At 40.4% G+C, this 17082-nt stretch overlaps 1 protein-coding gene across 1 annotated transcript; it reads left to right on the forward strand.

Annotated features, from left to right (window-relative positions):
• The first annotated feature begins 1097 nt into the window (after window positions 1-1097).
• On the forward strand, window positions 1098-15428 carry esyt1a (extended synaptotagmin-like protein 1a). Its single transcript, XM_055049634.1, has 31 exons — window positions 1098-1900; window positions 3247-3288; window positions 4029-4163; window positions 4566-4639; window positions 4845-4917; window positions 5022-5111; window positions 5193-5248; window positions 5595-5715; window positions 5810-5986; window positions 6444-6526; window positions 6725-6773; window positions 6999-7088; window positions 7190-7285; window positions 7365-7436; window positions 8197-8283; window positions 8392-8541; window positions 8819-9001; window positions 9092-9268; window positions 9366-9448; window positions 9533-9581; window positions 10145-10234; window positions 10840-10935; window positions 11052-11123; window positions 11205-11291; window positions 11395-11541; window positions 13375-13502; window positions 13665-13760; window positions 13849-13980; window positions 14055-14160; window positions 14261-14310; window positions 14458-15428. Exons 1-31 carry the CDS (start codon window positions 1580-1582, stop codon window positions 14483-14485), a joined length of 3240 nt encoding a protein of 1079 aa, XP_054905609.1. The 5' UTR covers window positions 1098-1579; the 3' UTR covers window positions 14486-15428.
• The last annotated feature ends 1654 nt before the right edge of the window (window positions 15429-17082 follow it).

The raw sequence follows: 17082 nt of genomic DNA on the forward strand, positions 1-17082 counted from the left end.
CTTTTAACTTCACTGACTATGGGTTATGATAAAAAAAATAATGATCCGTTCAGGAGATCAAAACACTAAATAAGTCTCAAAAAAATGGATTTTCCAGACAGGCATTGCCTTAACCAGCCTGTGGCACTTCCTAGTTGTTAAAGAAGTCCAGATTATGACCTCATCAGTCATAATCTCATCAGTCTCTCATCTTCCTCTTGGCAATGCTCCTTAGCTCCTCGATGGGATTAGCTTAGGCTAATTTAGAGGCTAATCAGGTGCAGACGTAGCATTAACCCTTTTTATTAACAAGGCATCGGTAAAAGACAAGATTTGGGTTAACTTTTTTCTTGTTGCGGTTCTGACCTTAAATTGTTGTTACGAATTCAGAAATTCACTCAAAGTGGAGCTCTTGAAAAAGGTGAAGGAAGCACACATTTTGATCACAATTAGCATAGTTTTGGTCATAAGATATTTTCACCATGCTGTTAGTTGTTTGGCAATGCTAAAGTCCCAACTCCCAGTGGACAATGTAATTAGTCTGTCAACAAAGGAAAGCATGAAGTCCTCTAAGGTTCTCTGGTAGATCACCGCTATTGACTTGATCAAACACAGTTGAGCAACAGCAGCAGATGACATGGCTCCTAAAACCATCACCGACAGTAGAAACTTCACAATGGACTTCATACAACTTGGATCATGTCTCTTTTTACTCTTTCTTCAGATTCATTTAGAAATTTAGTTTTAGTGAGGACCTATCACGGGTAACACGCTTCTTCCCCTTTTCTTGTTTTCAAACCTATTTTTTCCTTCCACTCAACTTTCTATTGATGTGCTTCATACCAGTGGGTCAGTGACTGTTAGCGGTTTTCCCGCGTAGGTCGTGACATAATGTTCCTGCTCCTTTTGGTCTGATGACATGTTCTGCATTTCTGGTGAAATGGGTGCTGGGATGTGATCAGCTGCCGCGATCCGCTAAAAACCACCAGAAATGACCGAAATGCATAAATTGGTACGTCACGAATTCATCCGAGATTCATTTTTGCATCTCGGAACCTGTTGGCGCTGCTGTGAAGTTGCTGCAGTGGACATGAGCGCCTGCGCACACGGGGAGGATTTGTGCTGTGACTGACAGGCTGCGTTAACAGATAGTCCTTGTCTTGTTGGACTCGGTGGTTAAATGATCAGATCCAAGTTTGCTCTCAGGCTCATTTCCAGATGCAACATACCTTTTTTTTTTTTTTTTGGCATTCTGCGTGTTCGCCCCGCCCGCCGGCAGCACATGACGCTACAAGTTAATACGAGGGTCTGAGTTTGTGCCTGATCTGATGCAGGGCTGCAAGCTGAGCCCGCCCCTCTCTCTCTCTGCTCTCTGTCTCCGCTTGTCTTGCTTCTCAGACCCGGAGCGGTTCGCGACAGAGCCCTTGCGGAACCGAGGCGCATAGAAACACCTTTTTTTGCTGTTTTCGTCTCTATGGTTCCTGTGATTAAACTGCGTCGCTGTGCGCCGGGGCTCGCCTCTCTGCGGGGGGGAAGGTAAGAAGGGCGGCCGGACCTAGAGAGCTGACGGAGACGGTGAAGCCGTCCGGATCCCAGCAACATGCACACCGCGGACGGAGACCCGGACACGAGCGGCGGCGCGGCTCCGACAGCGCCACCGAGCCGCCCCCCCGGTGAGGGGGCGGTCGGCGCGCTGTGGTCGTTCGGGAAATGCCTCGCTGCGCTGCTCCCGGTTTACCTGGCGGGATATTACGGCTTCAGCATAAGCCTGGTGCTGCTCGGGCTGATGATCTACATGGGCTACAGACACGGTCGGCAGGAGAAGGAGATGAGGCTCAAGTCGTCCATGTACCTCCTGGAGAACGAGGTGGAGTTCACCACGCAGAAGCTGTTCAGAGCCAGGAGGGATCTGCCTCCCTGGGTAAGAGGGGGGAATCCTGCCCTGCAGCTTTCAGCTGCGCACGGGGAAGTTGATCTGCAGCTGGATCTGACCTTCACCGTTTATTACCGTTTTATGCCTTTAATTACGCTCGTTGAGTGACTTCCCACAACAGCAGCATGACCACATATGTAAAAACCACATGTTTTACACACGTCATTTCCCCCATATTTTAGATATTCAGAGGCAGATTTTAAGTAGTTTTTTTTTTATGTATTTTTTCTCCCTCTGTGAACCAGCTTGTGATCATTTTGTGCTCCAAAAACTGGACGAGCTCGGTGATGATCAGGACCTCCATATCTGGCAAGATTGTGGAATAAGCTCCATAAAGGGTGCGCGTGTGCGCGCGCGTGCGTTCTGGTGTTTGTGAGGATGCTGTCAGCATAGATCATATTGGAAGATATAAGACATCTGTGGTCAGTTGGTTTCCTGAGAAGCTCTTAGCTTAGTTTAACGTGTTAAAATCTTTTTTTTTTTCTGCTGCAGATATGACTGTTTAAAGTAAATGCATGCAAAGGGAAACTGATTCATCAGTTGAATAACTTTGCATAATTCACTTTCCTTCATGTTAAAATCAAACAGTTGCTTTTTTTCCCACCCAGCAGTCAATGAACAAGAGGCGGGGTCAACTCTGCAATAGCAAAACTTTAATATTTTTCATATTTTACTACACAAAAGAGAGTGTGTTTTAAAGAAAATTATTTGTTTTTTTTGTACATCATCCTGCACACATGACTTCCCCACAGTGAAACATTGCGGTGGCAGCATTATGCTGTGGGTAGGCTTTTCTACTGTGTGAAAATTGATCAATTTGTCTTAGACGCACAAAGCTGAAAGCAGGACAACACTGGAAGAAAATCAATTAGAGTCTGAAAAATACTTGATGCTGGGCTGGAGGTTCATCTTCCAGCTAGACTACGATCCTAAAAATATCACCAGCTGCAATGAAATTGCTAAGATCAAAGCATATTTGTGTTTTGCAATGCTCTAGTTAAAGTCCAGGCCTAAATCAAGTTGGTCTAAGTGTGTTTTTGTGGTTTGCAGATGCTCTGCATCCAATTGATGAATTGGCAATAGTTCATTCTGTAAATGGACTAAACTTGGGGGGTTCTCCCAAAGACATTTCTAAAGCTGTAAAGATTGACAAAGGAGACGTTGGTGAATATAAATCTACGCCGCACTTTCAGATTGTGAAGCCTCTTGATGGATGATGTCATCATCAGATAAAATCATTCCAAAGCACATTGAAATCTTTGCCTGTAGTACACTCTATGTATGTCATACAACTCAGTGTATGTTCCTCAGTTTCTGTTGCTTTTCATCTACAGGTCAGTTTTCCAGATGTGGAAAAAGTGGAGTGGCTGAATAAGGTATGCTCCCTCTCTCCGTTGCCTGTTTCGCCCGCAGGCACCTGTGTACCTTCCATCTGTTTAAACACAGAGCTGTCTGTATGACTTTGGGCTGCTCCGCTCCATCTGGCGTTGGAGGCATCCCTGATTCAGTTGAGTGACTTCCCACAACAGCAGCATTAAGGGCTCACATTTATTAATCAGGTAAAGTATGCACAAGTGGACTCTAAGCTGTCTGCTGGTGCATCGCCAGTGTCCGACGAGGATTATCCGCTGGTGTAATTAAGAGGAAAGCATTTCAGATCATATTGCAAGTTCTTTGTCTCTGTCAGTGCAGTCACTTTGCATCAGCACAGGGCGAGCATGAGTATGAATACTAATAACGGAGAGCAGTGATCTTGAGGGTAAGTTGTAATGGAGTCTGCGACAGACGACCTGCTTGTAGGACAGACAGATGATGGGCCTCGTTTCTCAGCCAGCCTGCTTAACCACTCCAGGCTTCCTGATGTGTCAGCCAAGAGATCATTTGCACTTGTAGACATGCTGCCACTTATTTGTTATTGGAGTTGACAGCTTATAGATAATAAGTGCGGTGTTCTACCGCGAGGGTTTCACGCATGCAAAGCATATAATTTTAGCATACATTAATCCCAAAAACTGATGCAAATAAAGCATGTTTGATGATAATGCGGAATATTCTCTTTGCATTGCTTGGATGAGCGCTGGAGGTGTGATGGACAGCCGTGTGCTCTGTTGCGCAGATCCTGCAGCAGGCCTGGCCCTTTGTTGGCCAGTATCTGGAGAAGCTGCTGGTAGAAACCATTGCTCCTGCCATCCGAGCTTCCAGCATCCATCTGCAGACCCTCAACTTCACTAAGGTCAACCTGGGAGAAAAGGTGTGTTCGTGGGACAGATTGTATGGGAGCTTTTTATTAGTTCGCGTCAAAGGTTCAGCCTCGTTTGTGCAGCAGGTGAGGTAGTCTAATAATATAGCCTGCAAGCTTATTCCATATTTTTACAGTCGATTTTTGTAAGAACTTTTTAAAAGGTTGTTTGGAAACAATCCTTTTCACACCGCCATGGATGAGTCGCTAACTATGTTGTAAGAGCAATAGTTTAAAGTACTTATGTGGGTAGGGTGTCAAAACTGTCTGAAGCCTAAGGGTTTATTTTCCTATAAAAATGCTCAAAGCATAAAAGTTAAATAACCCACAGCTAATGAAGTTATCTAAGGTTCTGTGTCGCTCGATAGAAGGTTTTCGGTTCGCTTTAATTGAAGGCTGTCTTTGTGTTTACAGGCTCTGAAGCTGGTTGGTGTAAAGGCTCACACAGAGCACGATAAAAGACAAGTTATGTTGGATTTGTACCTCAGGTAACCCACCACAATGTTCCTTAATCTGTCCTTTTAAGCACAGCTTCAGAGACTGAAACCTCCTTGAATTACAATACCAAGAAGTCTGTTTGTTTGCAGCAGCAGATCTGTGTACTCAGCACAAAAATAACAGCTCTTTCATAACACCTGCGAGTTGCTTCCCCTTAGTTAAACATTTATCTTTATATTTGCCTCATCTTTATAGTTATGCCGGTGATGTGGAAATAAATGTCGAAATTAAGAAGTATTTCTGCAAAGCCGGTGTGAAGGGAGTGCAGGTACAGTGGAACGTCTTTTCTTTTCTTTTTTTTTTTTGTGCACAAATTGAAAATTATCATTAGATTCAAAAGTCAGTTTTAAGCTGTGTTTTCTTCTCTTGTAGCTCCACGGAAAGCTGCGTGTGATCTTGGAGCCCCTGATTGGAGACGTGCCCCTGATCGGAGCTGTTACGATGTTCTTTATTCGCAGGCCTGTGAGTGTTTTCATCGTTTGCCCCGCAGATTAACTATGACGTTTCTTAAAACTACTGCTCTCGTTCGCCTGCTACTTGTAGAAGCTGGACATCAACTGGACTGGACTTACAAATCTGTTGGATATCCCCGGTCTCAAGTGAGTTTTTAAGACTAGTTCTTTGCTTTCTCTGTTTTTATCCATCTGAGTTGGACATTTACTCCAACAAACAGAAAAGTCAGAAATGAGTTTGCTCACTATGCATCCAGTAGAAAATCAGAGATTAACAAAAGAGCTTCAGTGTACAGGAACAGGTTAGCCAATGGGCTTATAAAATCATTTAGTGTCTGCTTTTACAATGTGTCCATAAATATGTAACATAATGTGTTGGTTTGAACAGCCAAATATAAACATATACCTAAAGTATAAGAAAACTAACTGGCAAATTATTCAAATATTCATTTGGGTTTTATTGTTAATATTTTCCAATATTATTCTTTTGCAGTGCCATGTCGGACACGATGATCATGGATGCAATAGCTTCCCACCTGGTTCTCCCCAACCGCCTCACTATCCCCCTAGTGGCTGACCTGCATGTGGCGCAGCTTCGCTCCCCTCTGCCAAGGGTAAATCTCTCATACAGTAGGTTTCTCCAGATATCTGAAACCACTGTAACTATATTTGTGTAATTGTCTTTCCGGGTGCACATGTTCCCATTAGGGAGTTGTTCGCATCCACCTGCTGGAAGCTGAGGACCTCACAGCCAAGGACACTGTCATCAAGGGGCTGATTGACGGGAAGTCGGACCCGTACGCCGTGCTGCGCGTGGGAACCCAGATCTTCACCTCACACCATGTGGACAGCAACCTGAACCCGCAGTGGAGGGAAATGTATGAGGTACAGCAAATGGAACCGGAACTCACTTAAAAAAAAAAAAATCCACGACAAAAGATCTACAGGTTTTCTTTGGTATGAGCCCAGCAGCACCGCCTCCTGGTTTGTGTGTGTGATGGCGCACACCTTGTCAATGGCTCTGCTTTGTTAGGATTTAAGTTAAGTCTCTTATAGTCAGTGCGCTCTTGTTGCCGCAAACAGCTCTGTGAAGATTTTAATCGTCTTCTTTGGCAACAGGAAGCGGCTGTTTTCGAGATAAGAAGCTACTTGCTCAGGGACGCGTTCTGAAATCTATGTCCTGAATTATTCAGCAGTTTATGCACAGCAGTGAAGTGTTCTTTACCATTGTGATTCTGTATGCATTGCGTGTGTTTTATGCCATTTGCTGCTTTATCTATATTTATGTCTTTGTTGGTTTGGTGTTTGTCCTTCGGTGTGTGCGAATGTGTGCGTGCGTCAGGTTATTGTCCATGAAGTACCTGGTCAGGAGTTGGAAGTGGAAGTGTTTGACAAAGACCCAGACCAGGATGACTTCCTGGGGAGGTAGCTTACTCATTCTCACTCATCCTCACTCTGTTTCTGTGTGCTTCTCATGTCACTTCCATAACTGCTTTTTGCTATTTCAGCCCATGCTTCTCTTAAAAACATGAGCTGATACTGTTTTTAAGCTCTCTTTTTCTTTTTTTACATTTTAAAGATGCATAAATTTTCTGTTTACTTTTGCTTACATCTTTCTTATAGGGCCAAGATTGATCTGGATATTGTGAAAAAGGCCAGAATCGTGGATGACGTAAGTATTTGTGCTTTTAGAAATGAAGTAGTATCTAAGTATTCCGTTATTAGCTTTTGTCTTGCTCTGAAAAGAAATATCTGAGTCAGACTGCAGTAATACTGTTATCATGTGACACTGGAGACACCATGTGCTTCCTTGTGATCTCAAACCTGCAGGCTTTTTGCAAGATGTGGAAAACACCCGAATCAGCCTTGTAATGAGCCTTCTCTGTCTTTCCTGCAGTGGTTCAATCTGAGGGACGTCGGTTCTGGCAGCGTTCACCTGCGGCTGGAGTGGCTCTCTCTGCTGTCCTCTGCTGACAGACTGAGCGAGGTGAAGCCACGCTGCACTGCATATGTCTCTTTCCATAGATAGAAAGTGAATTTATAAAATATCAAAATATTTTTCTGCTTTTTTGTGTGTTTGTTTGCCAGGTTATTCAGAAGAACCAGAACTTGACAGCAAAGACAGCTGATCCCCCGTCTGCAGCCATCCTCGCCGTCTATCTTGACCAGGCGTACGAGCTGCCTGTGAGCCATCGTCATCACTAATTCATGCCGTGAGCCGAAACTTTGAATCTCTGAATTTGATTTGTTTAAAATGTTGCAGATGAGGAAAGGTAACAAAGATCCAAGCCCAATGGTGCAGATTTCTGTTCAGGACACAACTAAAGAAAGCAAGGTAAACCTTTAAAAGTACAGTATCTTTAAAATGGTTTCATATCAGTTTACCTTTCTCACATTTTGTCACATTGCAACTTATTTCAATATGTTTTATATGTCAATTTGTGTGAAAGACCAACAGAAAATATTGCACAGTTGTGAAGTGGAAAGAAAATCCTGTATGTTCTTCAAATTGTTTGATAAAAACTGACACGTCACATAACCTTGGAGAGTCTACACCAGTGGTAAAACAAAGTAGTCGTGGCAGCATCATGCTGTGGGGATGTTTTTTTCCACATGGACAGGAAAGTTAAATATGAGGAAATCCTGGAAGAAGATCTGTTAAAAGCTTCAAAAGACTTGATGGTGGATGTTCAGCGTCCAGCTGGACGACTACCATAGACATACAGCCAGCTTTACAATGGAGTGAATTCAAGCATGTATTACGATGGCCCAGTCAAAACCCAGACCTCTTGCTGTGTAAAGCTAACCTATCCCTATCAACCAGTGTTTCCACAAATGATTAATTCAATGGGACTGATTTTTTATTCTTTGATTTTAAAATATACAATATTTTCTATATATATTCTATATGTATTTTATATATTCCACAATTCTGCACTGTTTTGCGCTGGTCTATGAAAGCAAATCCTAAATTTGTCAATGTGACAAAATATGGAAAATGTGTGAGAAGAATGCTTTTGTGATGCATTGAAACCGTTGTTTGTACATTGGACCAAATTTTGAACTTAATGGATGTCCACTTCATGCCACTGCAGACCTGCTACGGGACTAACAACCCTGTTTGGGAGGATGCTTTCACTTTCTTCATTCAGGATCCTCGCAAACAAGATATTGACTTTCAGGTAAGTCCTTTCTACATTTATGTAGTGCATTTCTTGCTTCCTCTGATCTATTAACTGCACTCTTTTCCTTTAAACTCTGACAAATTGTCCTCTGGTAATATGTTTTAGGTGAAGGATGATGACCGAGCGTTGTCCTTGGGCAGCTTGACAATTCCTCTGAACCGCCTCCTGGAAAGCAATGAGCTCACCTTGGACCAGTGGTTCCACCTGGAAAATTCGGATTCAGCCAGCCGCCTCTATGCCAAAATTGTGCTGAGGGTTTGTGTTTCTCCTGTTTTCCACCTGTGCACAAACAAAAAAAAGACAAATGTAACAGGAAGACCAAAACTAAACTGGTTGAAAATATCAAATCAACCATCTTTTCTTGGCAGAAATTAAATCCAGTGTGGACATAAATACACGATCGTGTTGTGGATTAAGAAGAAAAAAAAACAGGGACTTCATTTAATTGAATATGCACTAACAAACCCGCTACAGCCTTGTCTTTTTTATCTGATTCTTTTGCTCAACCAACCCTCTCTCTATTCCCTGATAGATTTTGTGGCTAAGTGATGACGCCTCTCCCACAACTCCGTCTCCACCCCCTTCAGGCTCAGGATCCGGATTGGGTCAGGGCGACGTCGCATCGAACCAGAACTCTGCAGGGTCCGGCGGGCTAACTAAACCTCAACCATCGCGACCGCAGAAGACCACCCCTGACCCAGAGTTTGCATCCGAGGTGAACAGAAACCATTATCTCAAGATGGGGTAAGTAGAGTGCGCTCACAGACATGTGTAACAGTGCCTGTTGTTGCTCTGGTACATTCAGGGAGTGTTACGAATCCATCTGGTGGAGGCCCAAAACCTGATAGCCAAGGACAACTTCATGGGGGGCATGGTGAAAGGAAAGAGTGACCCCTACGTCAAGATCCGTGTCGCTGGTATAACTTTCCGCAGCCACACCATCAAAGAGAATCTCAATCCTGTCTGGAATGAACTTTATGAGGTTTCTTTTTATTTATTTTTTAAAAATTTGCTACAAAAATCTGTTTTGTTGATTTAATGAAATCATAATGTTCTAAGTGTCATTTTTGTGTGTGAAGGTGATTTTGACCCAGCTTCCAGGTCAGGAGGTCCAGTTTGAGCTGTTTGATAAGGACATTGATCAGGATGACTTCCTCGGACGGTAAAACTGTTGCTTTTATTTATCAGTTTTAACTGAATGTATGGAAATGGAGAGTAAACCTTTCATTGAATGTTGTGTTTGCAGGTTCAAGCTTAACCTGAGAGACATCATAAGCGCCCAGTTCATTGATACGGTGTGTGAAATTAATCTGATAGATTTAATCCATGTTATCATCTATATCTACAGTTTACTTTTTAAATTTATTTTAAATGTAGTCTATTGAACTTTTTAACATTTTGCTTTCTAGCAGTCACAAGCTTCAGTATATTTTATGTATTTATTTTATGTATTTATTTTATGCGATAGACCCAACACAAGGTAGCCCACAGTTACAAACTGAAAGAAAAAAACACACGGTTTTTAACAAGTTTCACAAAAAAAAAAAAAAATGTATTCATGACATGTTTGGCCTGGATATGTATTCAGCCTCTTTTACTCTGAAACCCACTGACCAAACCAGAAGTAACCAATTAATGCTCTTGCTGGCAAATGTTGTCCAACAGACCTCAATTGGTTTGTTAAAGAAAACTGGAGAACAAGCATCATCACAAACTGACTGCAGACAGATGCACTGTTTTGTGTTGGTCCGTCACACGATATCTCCCAGAAACCTTACGGCACAGAAAAGGGGGGCAGAAATACTTTGCAATGCACTTCTGATCATACCACATTAACTTTGCTTGATTGTTTTTCTAGTGGTACACTCTTAATGATGTAAAATCAGGTCGAGTTCACCTGGTGATGGAGTGGCTGTCCAGAGTGACTGACCTGTCGAGACTGGAGCAGGTAAGATATGTACTTAATATCTCTTTTTCTCATGATATGCAATGCTTTACGAAGTAATACTATGGTGTCTAGATGTGCAGTCTGATTGAGATCTATCCACACAAACTTCTCAAAGGATCATCTACTAAATACTGACTCGAAGAGATAAATACATATGCAGTCTCTTATTTGATGTTATATGTTTTTAAGTGGTTTTCACTTTGACATTAGATATTTTTGTTGCAACTTTACTTGTCCATAAAGCCACAATTTGTTATTTTTGGTTGATTTTTAAAGCTAATTCAAAAGTGCAAGACATCCAAGGGGGTGAATACTGCATTGCACAAAATCACTATATTTTGATTATCATTGCATCAGCTCTATAACAAGCACGAACCGAAGAGGATTTTGGTTTCCGCTGCAAAGAAAAACATTTAAACCACAGGAAGGAGCTCAGTTTATGGTGTGGTAGTTTCAAAAGCTGTACAGGATATTAATAAAAGGAAATAGTGAACTTCTGTTTTAGATTTCTGATCTCAACGTCCCTCTGTTTACATTCAGTATGCAACAAACTTTAGCCACTAATTTTGTGTTGCACAGTGGCATTATTTTCCGTTATTTTGCAGGTATTGCAGTATCAGTCCCAACAGTCATACCAAAACAAGGTTGTGCCATCTGCGGCTGTGTTGTTTGTGTATGTGGAGCGTGCCCATGGCCTGCCGGTGAGATTGTAGCCCTCGGGGCTTTGTTCTTCATTTAAAGTGCTGATATATTGCATAAAACTCAGAAATTCAGCTGCAACTTTCTTTAACACTTTAAAACATTTGTGTGGTTGCAGTTGAAGAAGAATGGAAAAGAGCCAAAGGCTGGAGCAGAGGTTACACTTAAAAATGTTTCATACAAAACCAAGGTAGTTACATTTAGTTTGAGCAAATTGTGTAGAGCAAACACAGTGGAAAGGTGTAAAAGTTCCCTTTGGTTCGTCTCAAAGGTCTGCGAGAGATCCACGTCTCCTCGATGGGATGAAGCGTTTCACTTTTTGGTTCGTGACCCGAGAGATGAAACACTCACAGTGAAGGTGAGAAAACGCTCATGAATCATGACCGTATTTGCTTCTGATCTGATGTTTCACAAAGATATTTTCAAAGTTTGATGTCTTTTCATATATTTTCTTTTCATAGCTTTCTCACAGCTGGGGCCAGACTCTCGGGTCCCTGACTGTCCTTCTGAGGGAGGTGCTGTCAGAGTCGGGCCTGGTGCTGGACCAGTGGTTCAAACTGGATGGAGCACTGCCAGAAAGTCAGATACTGCTGAGAGTCACCCTCAAGGTACCACAGAAACATCTTTCTTAACTGCCCTGATCTTCGAAGCAACCTGTGCAACTTATTAGCAACTAAAAGAGTTGCTGGTTATATGTTAGAGACTTGAGTGGATTGATTTAATGATTGAAGAATTTAGAGAACAGCCAACGCCTGCACTTTTCTGCTCAGAGAAACTTAGCAGGGTTAGCTGCGGTTTGTATGTGGGAAACCCCAACTGAACACCATTTGCTGTAAATCTATTATAACTTAAGGAACACCTTGGAACACCAGACATTAAATTTTAGAGATCAAGGTACAAGTTCCTGTTTAGGTACAATGAGCTCTCAGTTTTAAATCAAAGAGCTTCTTCAGTGACAGACTGCTGCATCCTCCATGCACAAAGGAGCGTTTTCCCGTAGCGTTCCTCCCAGCAGTTGTTAGAACCCTCAGTTCTCCCAAAAACTAAATACATGTTTACATCCCTGCTGTTTTTTGCACATTCCTGTTTTTTCACTGCCTGTAAATATTCTGTTTTATGCAAATAGACAGATGAACATCTTGAACAATTTTCTTTATTTTTTTTATTTTAAATTTCTCTAGATGCACATACTTATCAATCTGAGTAGGCTATGTGTTCTCCAAACATAACAATCTCTTATTCTCATTTTTAATTTTGTTTATCTTACTGTAAACAAAATTACAGTAATTTTGAAAGTATCAGTCCCATAACAAGTACAAATTACAGTAATTTTGTTTACAGTTTCTCTGTAAACTGTCTCTTTCCTTTTACTTTCCACAGTCATACCTGAAAGGATAATTCTGTTCTATTTCAGAATTGCATTAAGAATATTCACCCTATCCAGAGAATTTATTGTAATCAGTTAATAAATATTAATTGGCCACACAGTGACAATGCAACTGAAATATGGAGAATTACTTTGTGAAAATTACTGCACACTTCGAGAACTCTTGATACTGGACACAGATTTGTTTTTGTAGTTTTTGTATTTGTGTAGTTCATGTCAAACTGTGACTTTTGAAAGTAGAACTAGGTTCAGCACAACATTGGCTCCTACCACGTCCAAATTACTAGAAAGCTGCTGCAAATGACTTTGAATTTTGTTTTTATTTACAGTTTGCATTCAGTTGCAGTTGTTTGAGTACCACGGTAAATGCTTCTTGTGTTCGCTGTGTGTGTCTTGGTGAGCCCCTTCTTGACGTAGCACCAGTTATTTCTCTAATAACAGTCTTCCTGTAAATACCCCAACATAATGAATGTGATTACAGATCTATGCATTGGAGCCTGATTATCTAAGTTCCCCCTTATAGCTAATGTCTTACAACTAATGTTGTTAAATATAGCTTACCGTGAAATGTATTGAGTCATCCCTGCAAATAATTGAAATCAAATATTTCAGTCACTTTAGAGGACACAGGTGAATAAATTCCAGCATTCTAAAGAACATGTGTGTGTGGACGCAGATGAGGGGATACTTTTGGCAGCATGGTGTAGTTTGTAGATTTATTAGGATCCGTCGCAGAATCCCTGCCATGAAGTATAGATACTAACTTTGTTTTCCTTTTCTTAGAAAGTCCCCTGGTGCCCAATTCTGTTTATATGTAGCTAACTATAAAATCTTCAAATTTAAAAAAAAGTGGAATGTATATGTGGATGAATCTTAATCTGATTGGATTTAGGCTCAATTGTACTCCATATGATTAGATAAAAATTTGACATGTTTTTTTTTTTTTTTTTTAATTATTATAAAGTGTATTTGGGGGACATTGGCTGTCAGTTAGTGTCTTTTTAAATAAACTTAATTGAACAAAACTTGAAGCTTGATTTTTTTTTCTTTGCAGTTATTGGACACCCAATTAGCAGTGTGTCGCGGCACACCTGGAGCATGTGGAGATGGAGGTGGAGAGCAATTCATGCCCAGATGGGTTCCATCCCATCTTGATCTGAAGCACAGAAGTGGTTTTTCCATGTTCGTCAAACATAGTTTTTCTCTTCATATTTGTCCCAAACCTGGCTTGCACAGACAGTGATTTTCATAACTTAGACAGAGGACTGCATAACATGTATGACATGTTTGCTTTTTAAAAAAATGCTTAGCAGAAATGTTGGATTTGTGTCTTTTTGTCTGTAGCGTCACGGACAATGGAAACTCAGCCGGCCAAGTGAAGCTCACTATCAGCTACTCTGCAGACGAAAACAGGCTCTTCATCATTGTTCACTCCTGCAGGTTTTATACCATTTTTGTAACTTTTTATCAAATTTCTCCTTCAGAACCGTTAATTGCAGAAAAGAATGGCATCTCTGTTCATCCGCAGAGCCCTGGCAGCCTGCTCCAAGGACGGTGCTGACCCGTACGTTTCTTTTGTCCTGCTGCCTGACAAGAAGGCCACAACCAAGAGACGAACTGCCACCAAGAAGAGGGACCTCAACCCAGAGTTCAATGAGAGGTGAGACAAATGGCAAAAAATAATGGCGGTACAACGAGAAGTGACAATTGCATCCTATCGCTGTCACTCTGCAGGTTTGACTTTGATTTTACTCTGGAGGAGTCTATGCAGAAAAGATTGGACTTATCTGTGAAGCACAGCGGCTCCTTCATGAGTCGAGAGAAGGAGCTCATTGGAAAGGTACTTTTGAGCACTTTGCAATCAGAACTGCAGTTTGGTATTACTTTAAGTTCTTTTTACTTTTACCAACATGATTATTTTTGCTTTTTTTCCTCCTCAGTTACAAGTGGATTTGGACCAAATTGATCTCAAGGCTGGTGTCACACAATGGTAAAAAAAAGAGAGATACTTTACTAATAATTTAAACATATTAACAAATGTATTCATATAACTACTAATATATTATTCAAGTTAACAAATGTTGCATAAAATCAGTTAGTCTGGGAATATAAACTGCATGTTCTATTTTTTTTTCAGGTATGATCTCGTAGCAGAAAGCACATAGAAGAATCCAATTTCTGGTACTATTTAACAAAATAAGCCTTGTGTTGCTTCTGTGATCTGTGCATTTGTAATTCAGCTTAAATGAAATATTACACCATCACTGCAGCAAAAACGAAAAGATGTGTGCCTCACGGAAACACAAACCATCAGTATTTATTGGAAGAAAAATTACACAGAGCTCATTCTTCTCAAACCGTTACATTTACAGAATCTTTTCTGCAAGCAGATAATTTCACCTGTTGGATATTTGATAAAGGTGCAACCGTGTTGCATGACAAACCTATGCTATATGTGCTTTAGGACCCATACTGTTTGTGTTTATTTTACATTTTTTTAAATGCCTTATGCTGTGGTAAAACTGTGTCATTGATTTATAATTTTCTACACAACGGAGAATGTTCCTTAAATGTTATATTTTACAGTCTTAAAGTTATTCCAAATATTACTTTGTTTATGTACGTTTATATTATTGCCTTAAGTATTACATAACTGTGCACAATTTGCCTGTTTATGTGTTTAAGATGAAGTTTTATATGTCTTACGTGTGACTTTTCTAAAGCAGAGAATTACAAACCTTTAGGTTCTTGCCTAAAATAAAGGTGCAATACCGTAAGCTGAGTCTAAATCACTGTGCTTTTAGGAAGACCAACCTTTACAGAGTGCCGGTGTTACAGCAACCACTGCTTCTTTGTTGTAAGTGTTTGGCGTATCAGTGCTTTCAATGAAACTAGAATTTTTCAAGCTGCGCAAAAAAAAAAGAAAAAAAAAAGACCATGCTAATGTTCACCACTGTTTGTAAATGAAACAAAGAGATAATTTGTGGAGCAGGAAAGAAAATTATTGTACTCTCTGAACTGTACAGCTGCGCTCTAGGTAGCACACTTAGAACATATCATTGTTCATTTGCTAAATTTGTTGATTAAAGTTTGCACTCATGAATCAAAGCCTTTCATTCTGTTCTTCTTTCCCCCCCAATTCGGAACACATTAACACGATTTATGAAACTGTTAAAAGGGAACAAATTGTATGCATTTGTCCTCGAATTAAATTACACACACAAACAATGCTTGTTTTCTTTTATGTGAGAAAAACAATTAGGTACACCCTTTAAGGTTATCAAAGGGAACTGATACATGATGAAATATTTTTGAAAACCATGTACGATTTTCTTTCATTTTCACAAACAGAAAAAAAAGTCTAAGTAATGAGGAAATTAAATTAAAAAAAAACTAGAAAATTCCTGAAGAAATTTAACCGGGGCCTGCCAAAGTGTGCCCGTCGGTTTGGACCCAGCGTTCTGATGCTAAACATTAGCATCCATGCTAAAGAAAGCTGCAATGTCATCAATAGCACGTGGATAGTCACAAGCATGAATTATTGAACATGGGTAATAAGTAAAGGAAAAGGCTAAGGTAAAAGGCTAATGCTAAGAGAAAACCTGAGAGAAAAAGATCATGCAGGATAATCTTATTCTTAATAATCTTAAATGCTAGTGAAATGCTAATGTTTGTGCTAATGCTAATGCACTGTCTTGCTGTGCAAGACAGTGCCCTAACTTGAGAGGGAAAGATAATGCAAGCTAATATCATTGCAGCGCCTGTGGCGGTGCATTAGCCACAGACGAATCTTAAGACTTTTATTTTGAAATTTTCAGTGAGCTTCATTTTAAATGGCCAATGTAATCCCATGTGTAACGATTTTTTGGTAAAATCAGACATAAAATGGTCAAAAGAGCACTTAATTGATGGAAAATTGTCAAGGCTTTTATTTTGAAAATATTTTAAAGCTTAATTTAAAATTTTCACACTAATTCCATGTGTAACAATGGTTGGTTAAAAAGAGTTATAGAAGGCCCAAAACACAAGCAGTTCTAAAGTCCAGCCTTTTCCTCCGAGTTCTGCAATAGTTAGAACTACAGTGATGCGGTTTTGTAGTCCTAATCAGCTGGCCCTGCTGTGTTCCATTGCTATGGTAATGGATCCTCTGCCAGCTGTGAGTCAGACAGGGGGAGACATAATTCTATCAGTTTGTGGCAGCCATTTTCACTAAAATAGGCATGAGCCAGAAAGAGTCTTAAGGCTTTTATTTTGAAATTTTCAGTAAGCTTCATTTTAACTGTCCAAAATAATCCAAAGTGTAACAGTGGTTTTGTTAAAAAAGTCACATAATCCCCAAGAGAGCAATTCCATAATATAAAAGAATGTCAGGGCTTTTATTTTGAAATTTTAATTCAACTTAATTTAAAATTACCACACTAATCCTGTGTGTAACAATGGTTGGATAAAATCAGTTATAAAATGCCCAAAACACAAGTAGTTCTAAAGGCCAACACCTTCCTCAGAGCTCTGCCATAATAAAAACTACAGTGATGCGTATTTGTAGTCCTAACCACTGGCCCTGCTGTGCTCCGTTGCTATGGTAATGGGTCCTCTGCCAGCTGTGAGTCAGACAGGTGGAGACATAATTCTATCAGTTTGTGGCAGCCATTTTCACTAAAATAGGTATGAGCCAGAAAGGAATCTTAAGGCTTTTATTTTGAAATTTTCAGTAAGCCTCGTTTAAATGTCCAATCTATTCACATGAGTAACAGTGATTGTG

The sequence above is a fragment of the Poeciliopsis prolifica genome, unplaced genomic scaffold (genome assembly GCF_027474105.1).
Source record: "Poeciliopsis prolifica strain line A6 unplaced genomic scaffold, Auburn_PproV2 SCAFFOLD029, whole genome shotgun sequence".
Classification (NCBI taxonomy): Eukaryota; Metazoa; Chordata; class Actinopteri; order Cyprinodontiformes; family Poeciliidae; genus Poeciliopsis; species Poeciliopsis prolifica.

Bases quoted from the DNA above. Each gene is read 5' to 3' on its own strand.
- esyt1a (XM_055049634.1), top strand. From the start codon at position 1,580: ATGCACACCGCGGACGGAGACCCGGACACGAGCGGCGGCGCGGCTCCG. The intron at 7,437-8,196 runs GTAAACCTTTAA...ATGCCACTGCAG, and splicing joins ACACAACTAAAGAAAGCAAG to ACCTGCTACGGGACTAACAA. The intron at 8,542-8,818 runs GTTTGTGTTTCT...ATTCCCTGATAG, and splicing joins ATGCCAAAATTGTGCTGAGG to ATTTTGTGGCTAAGTGATGA.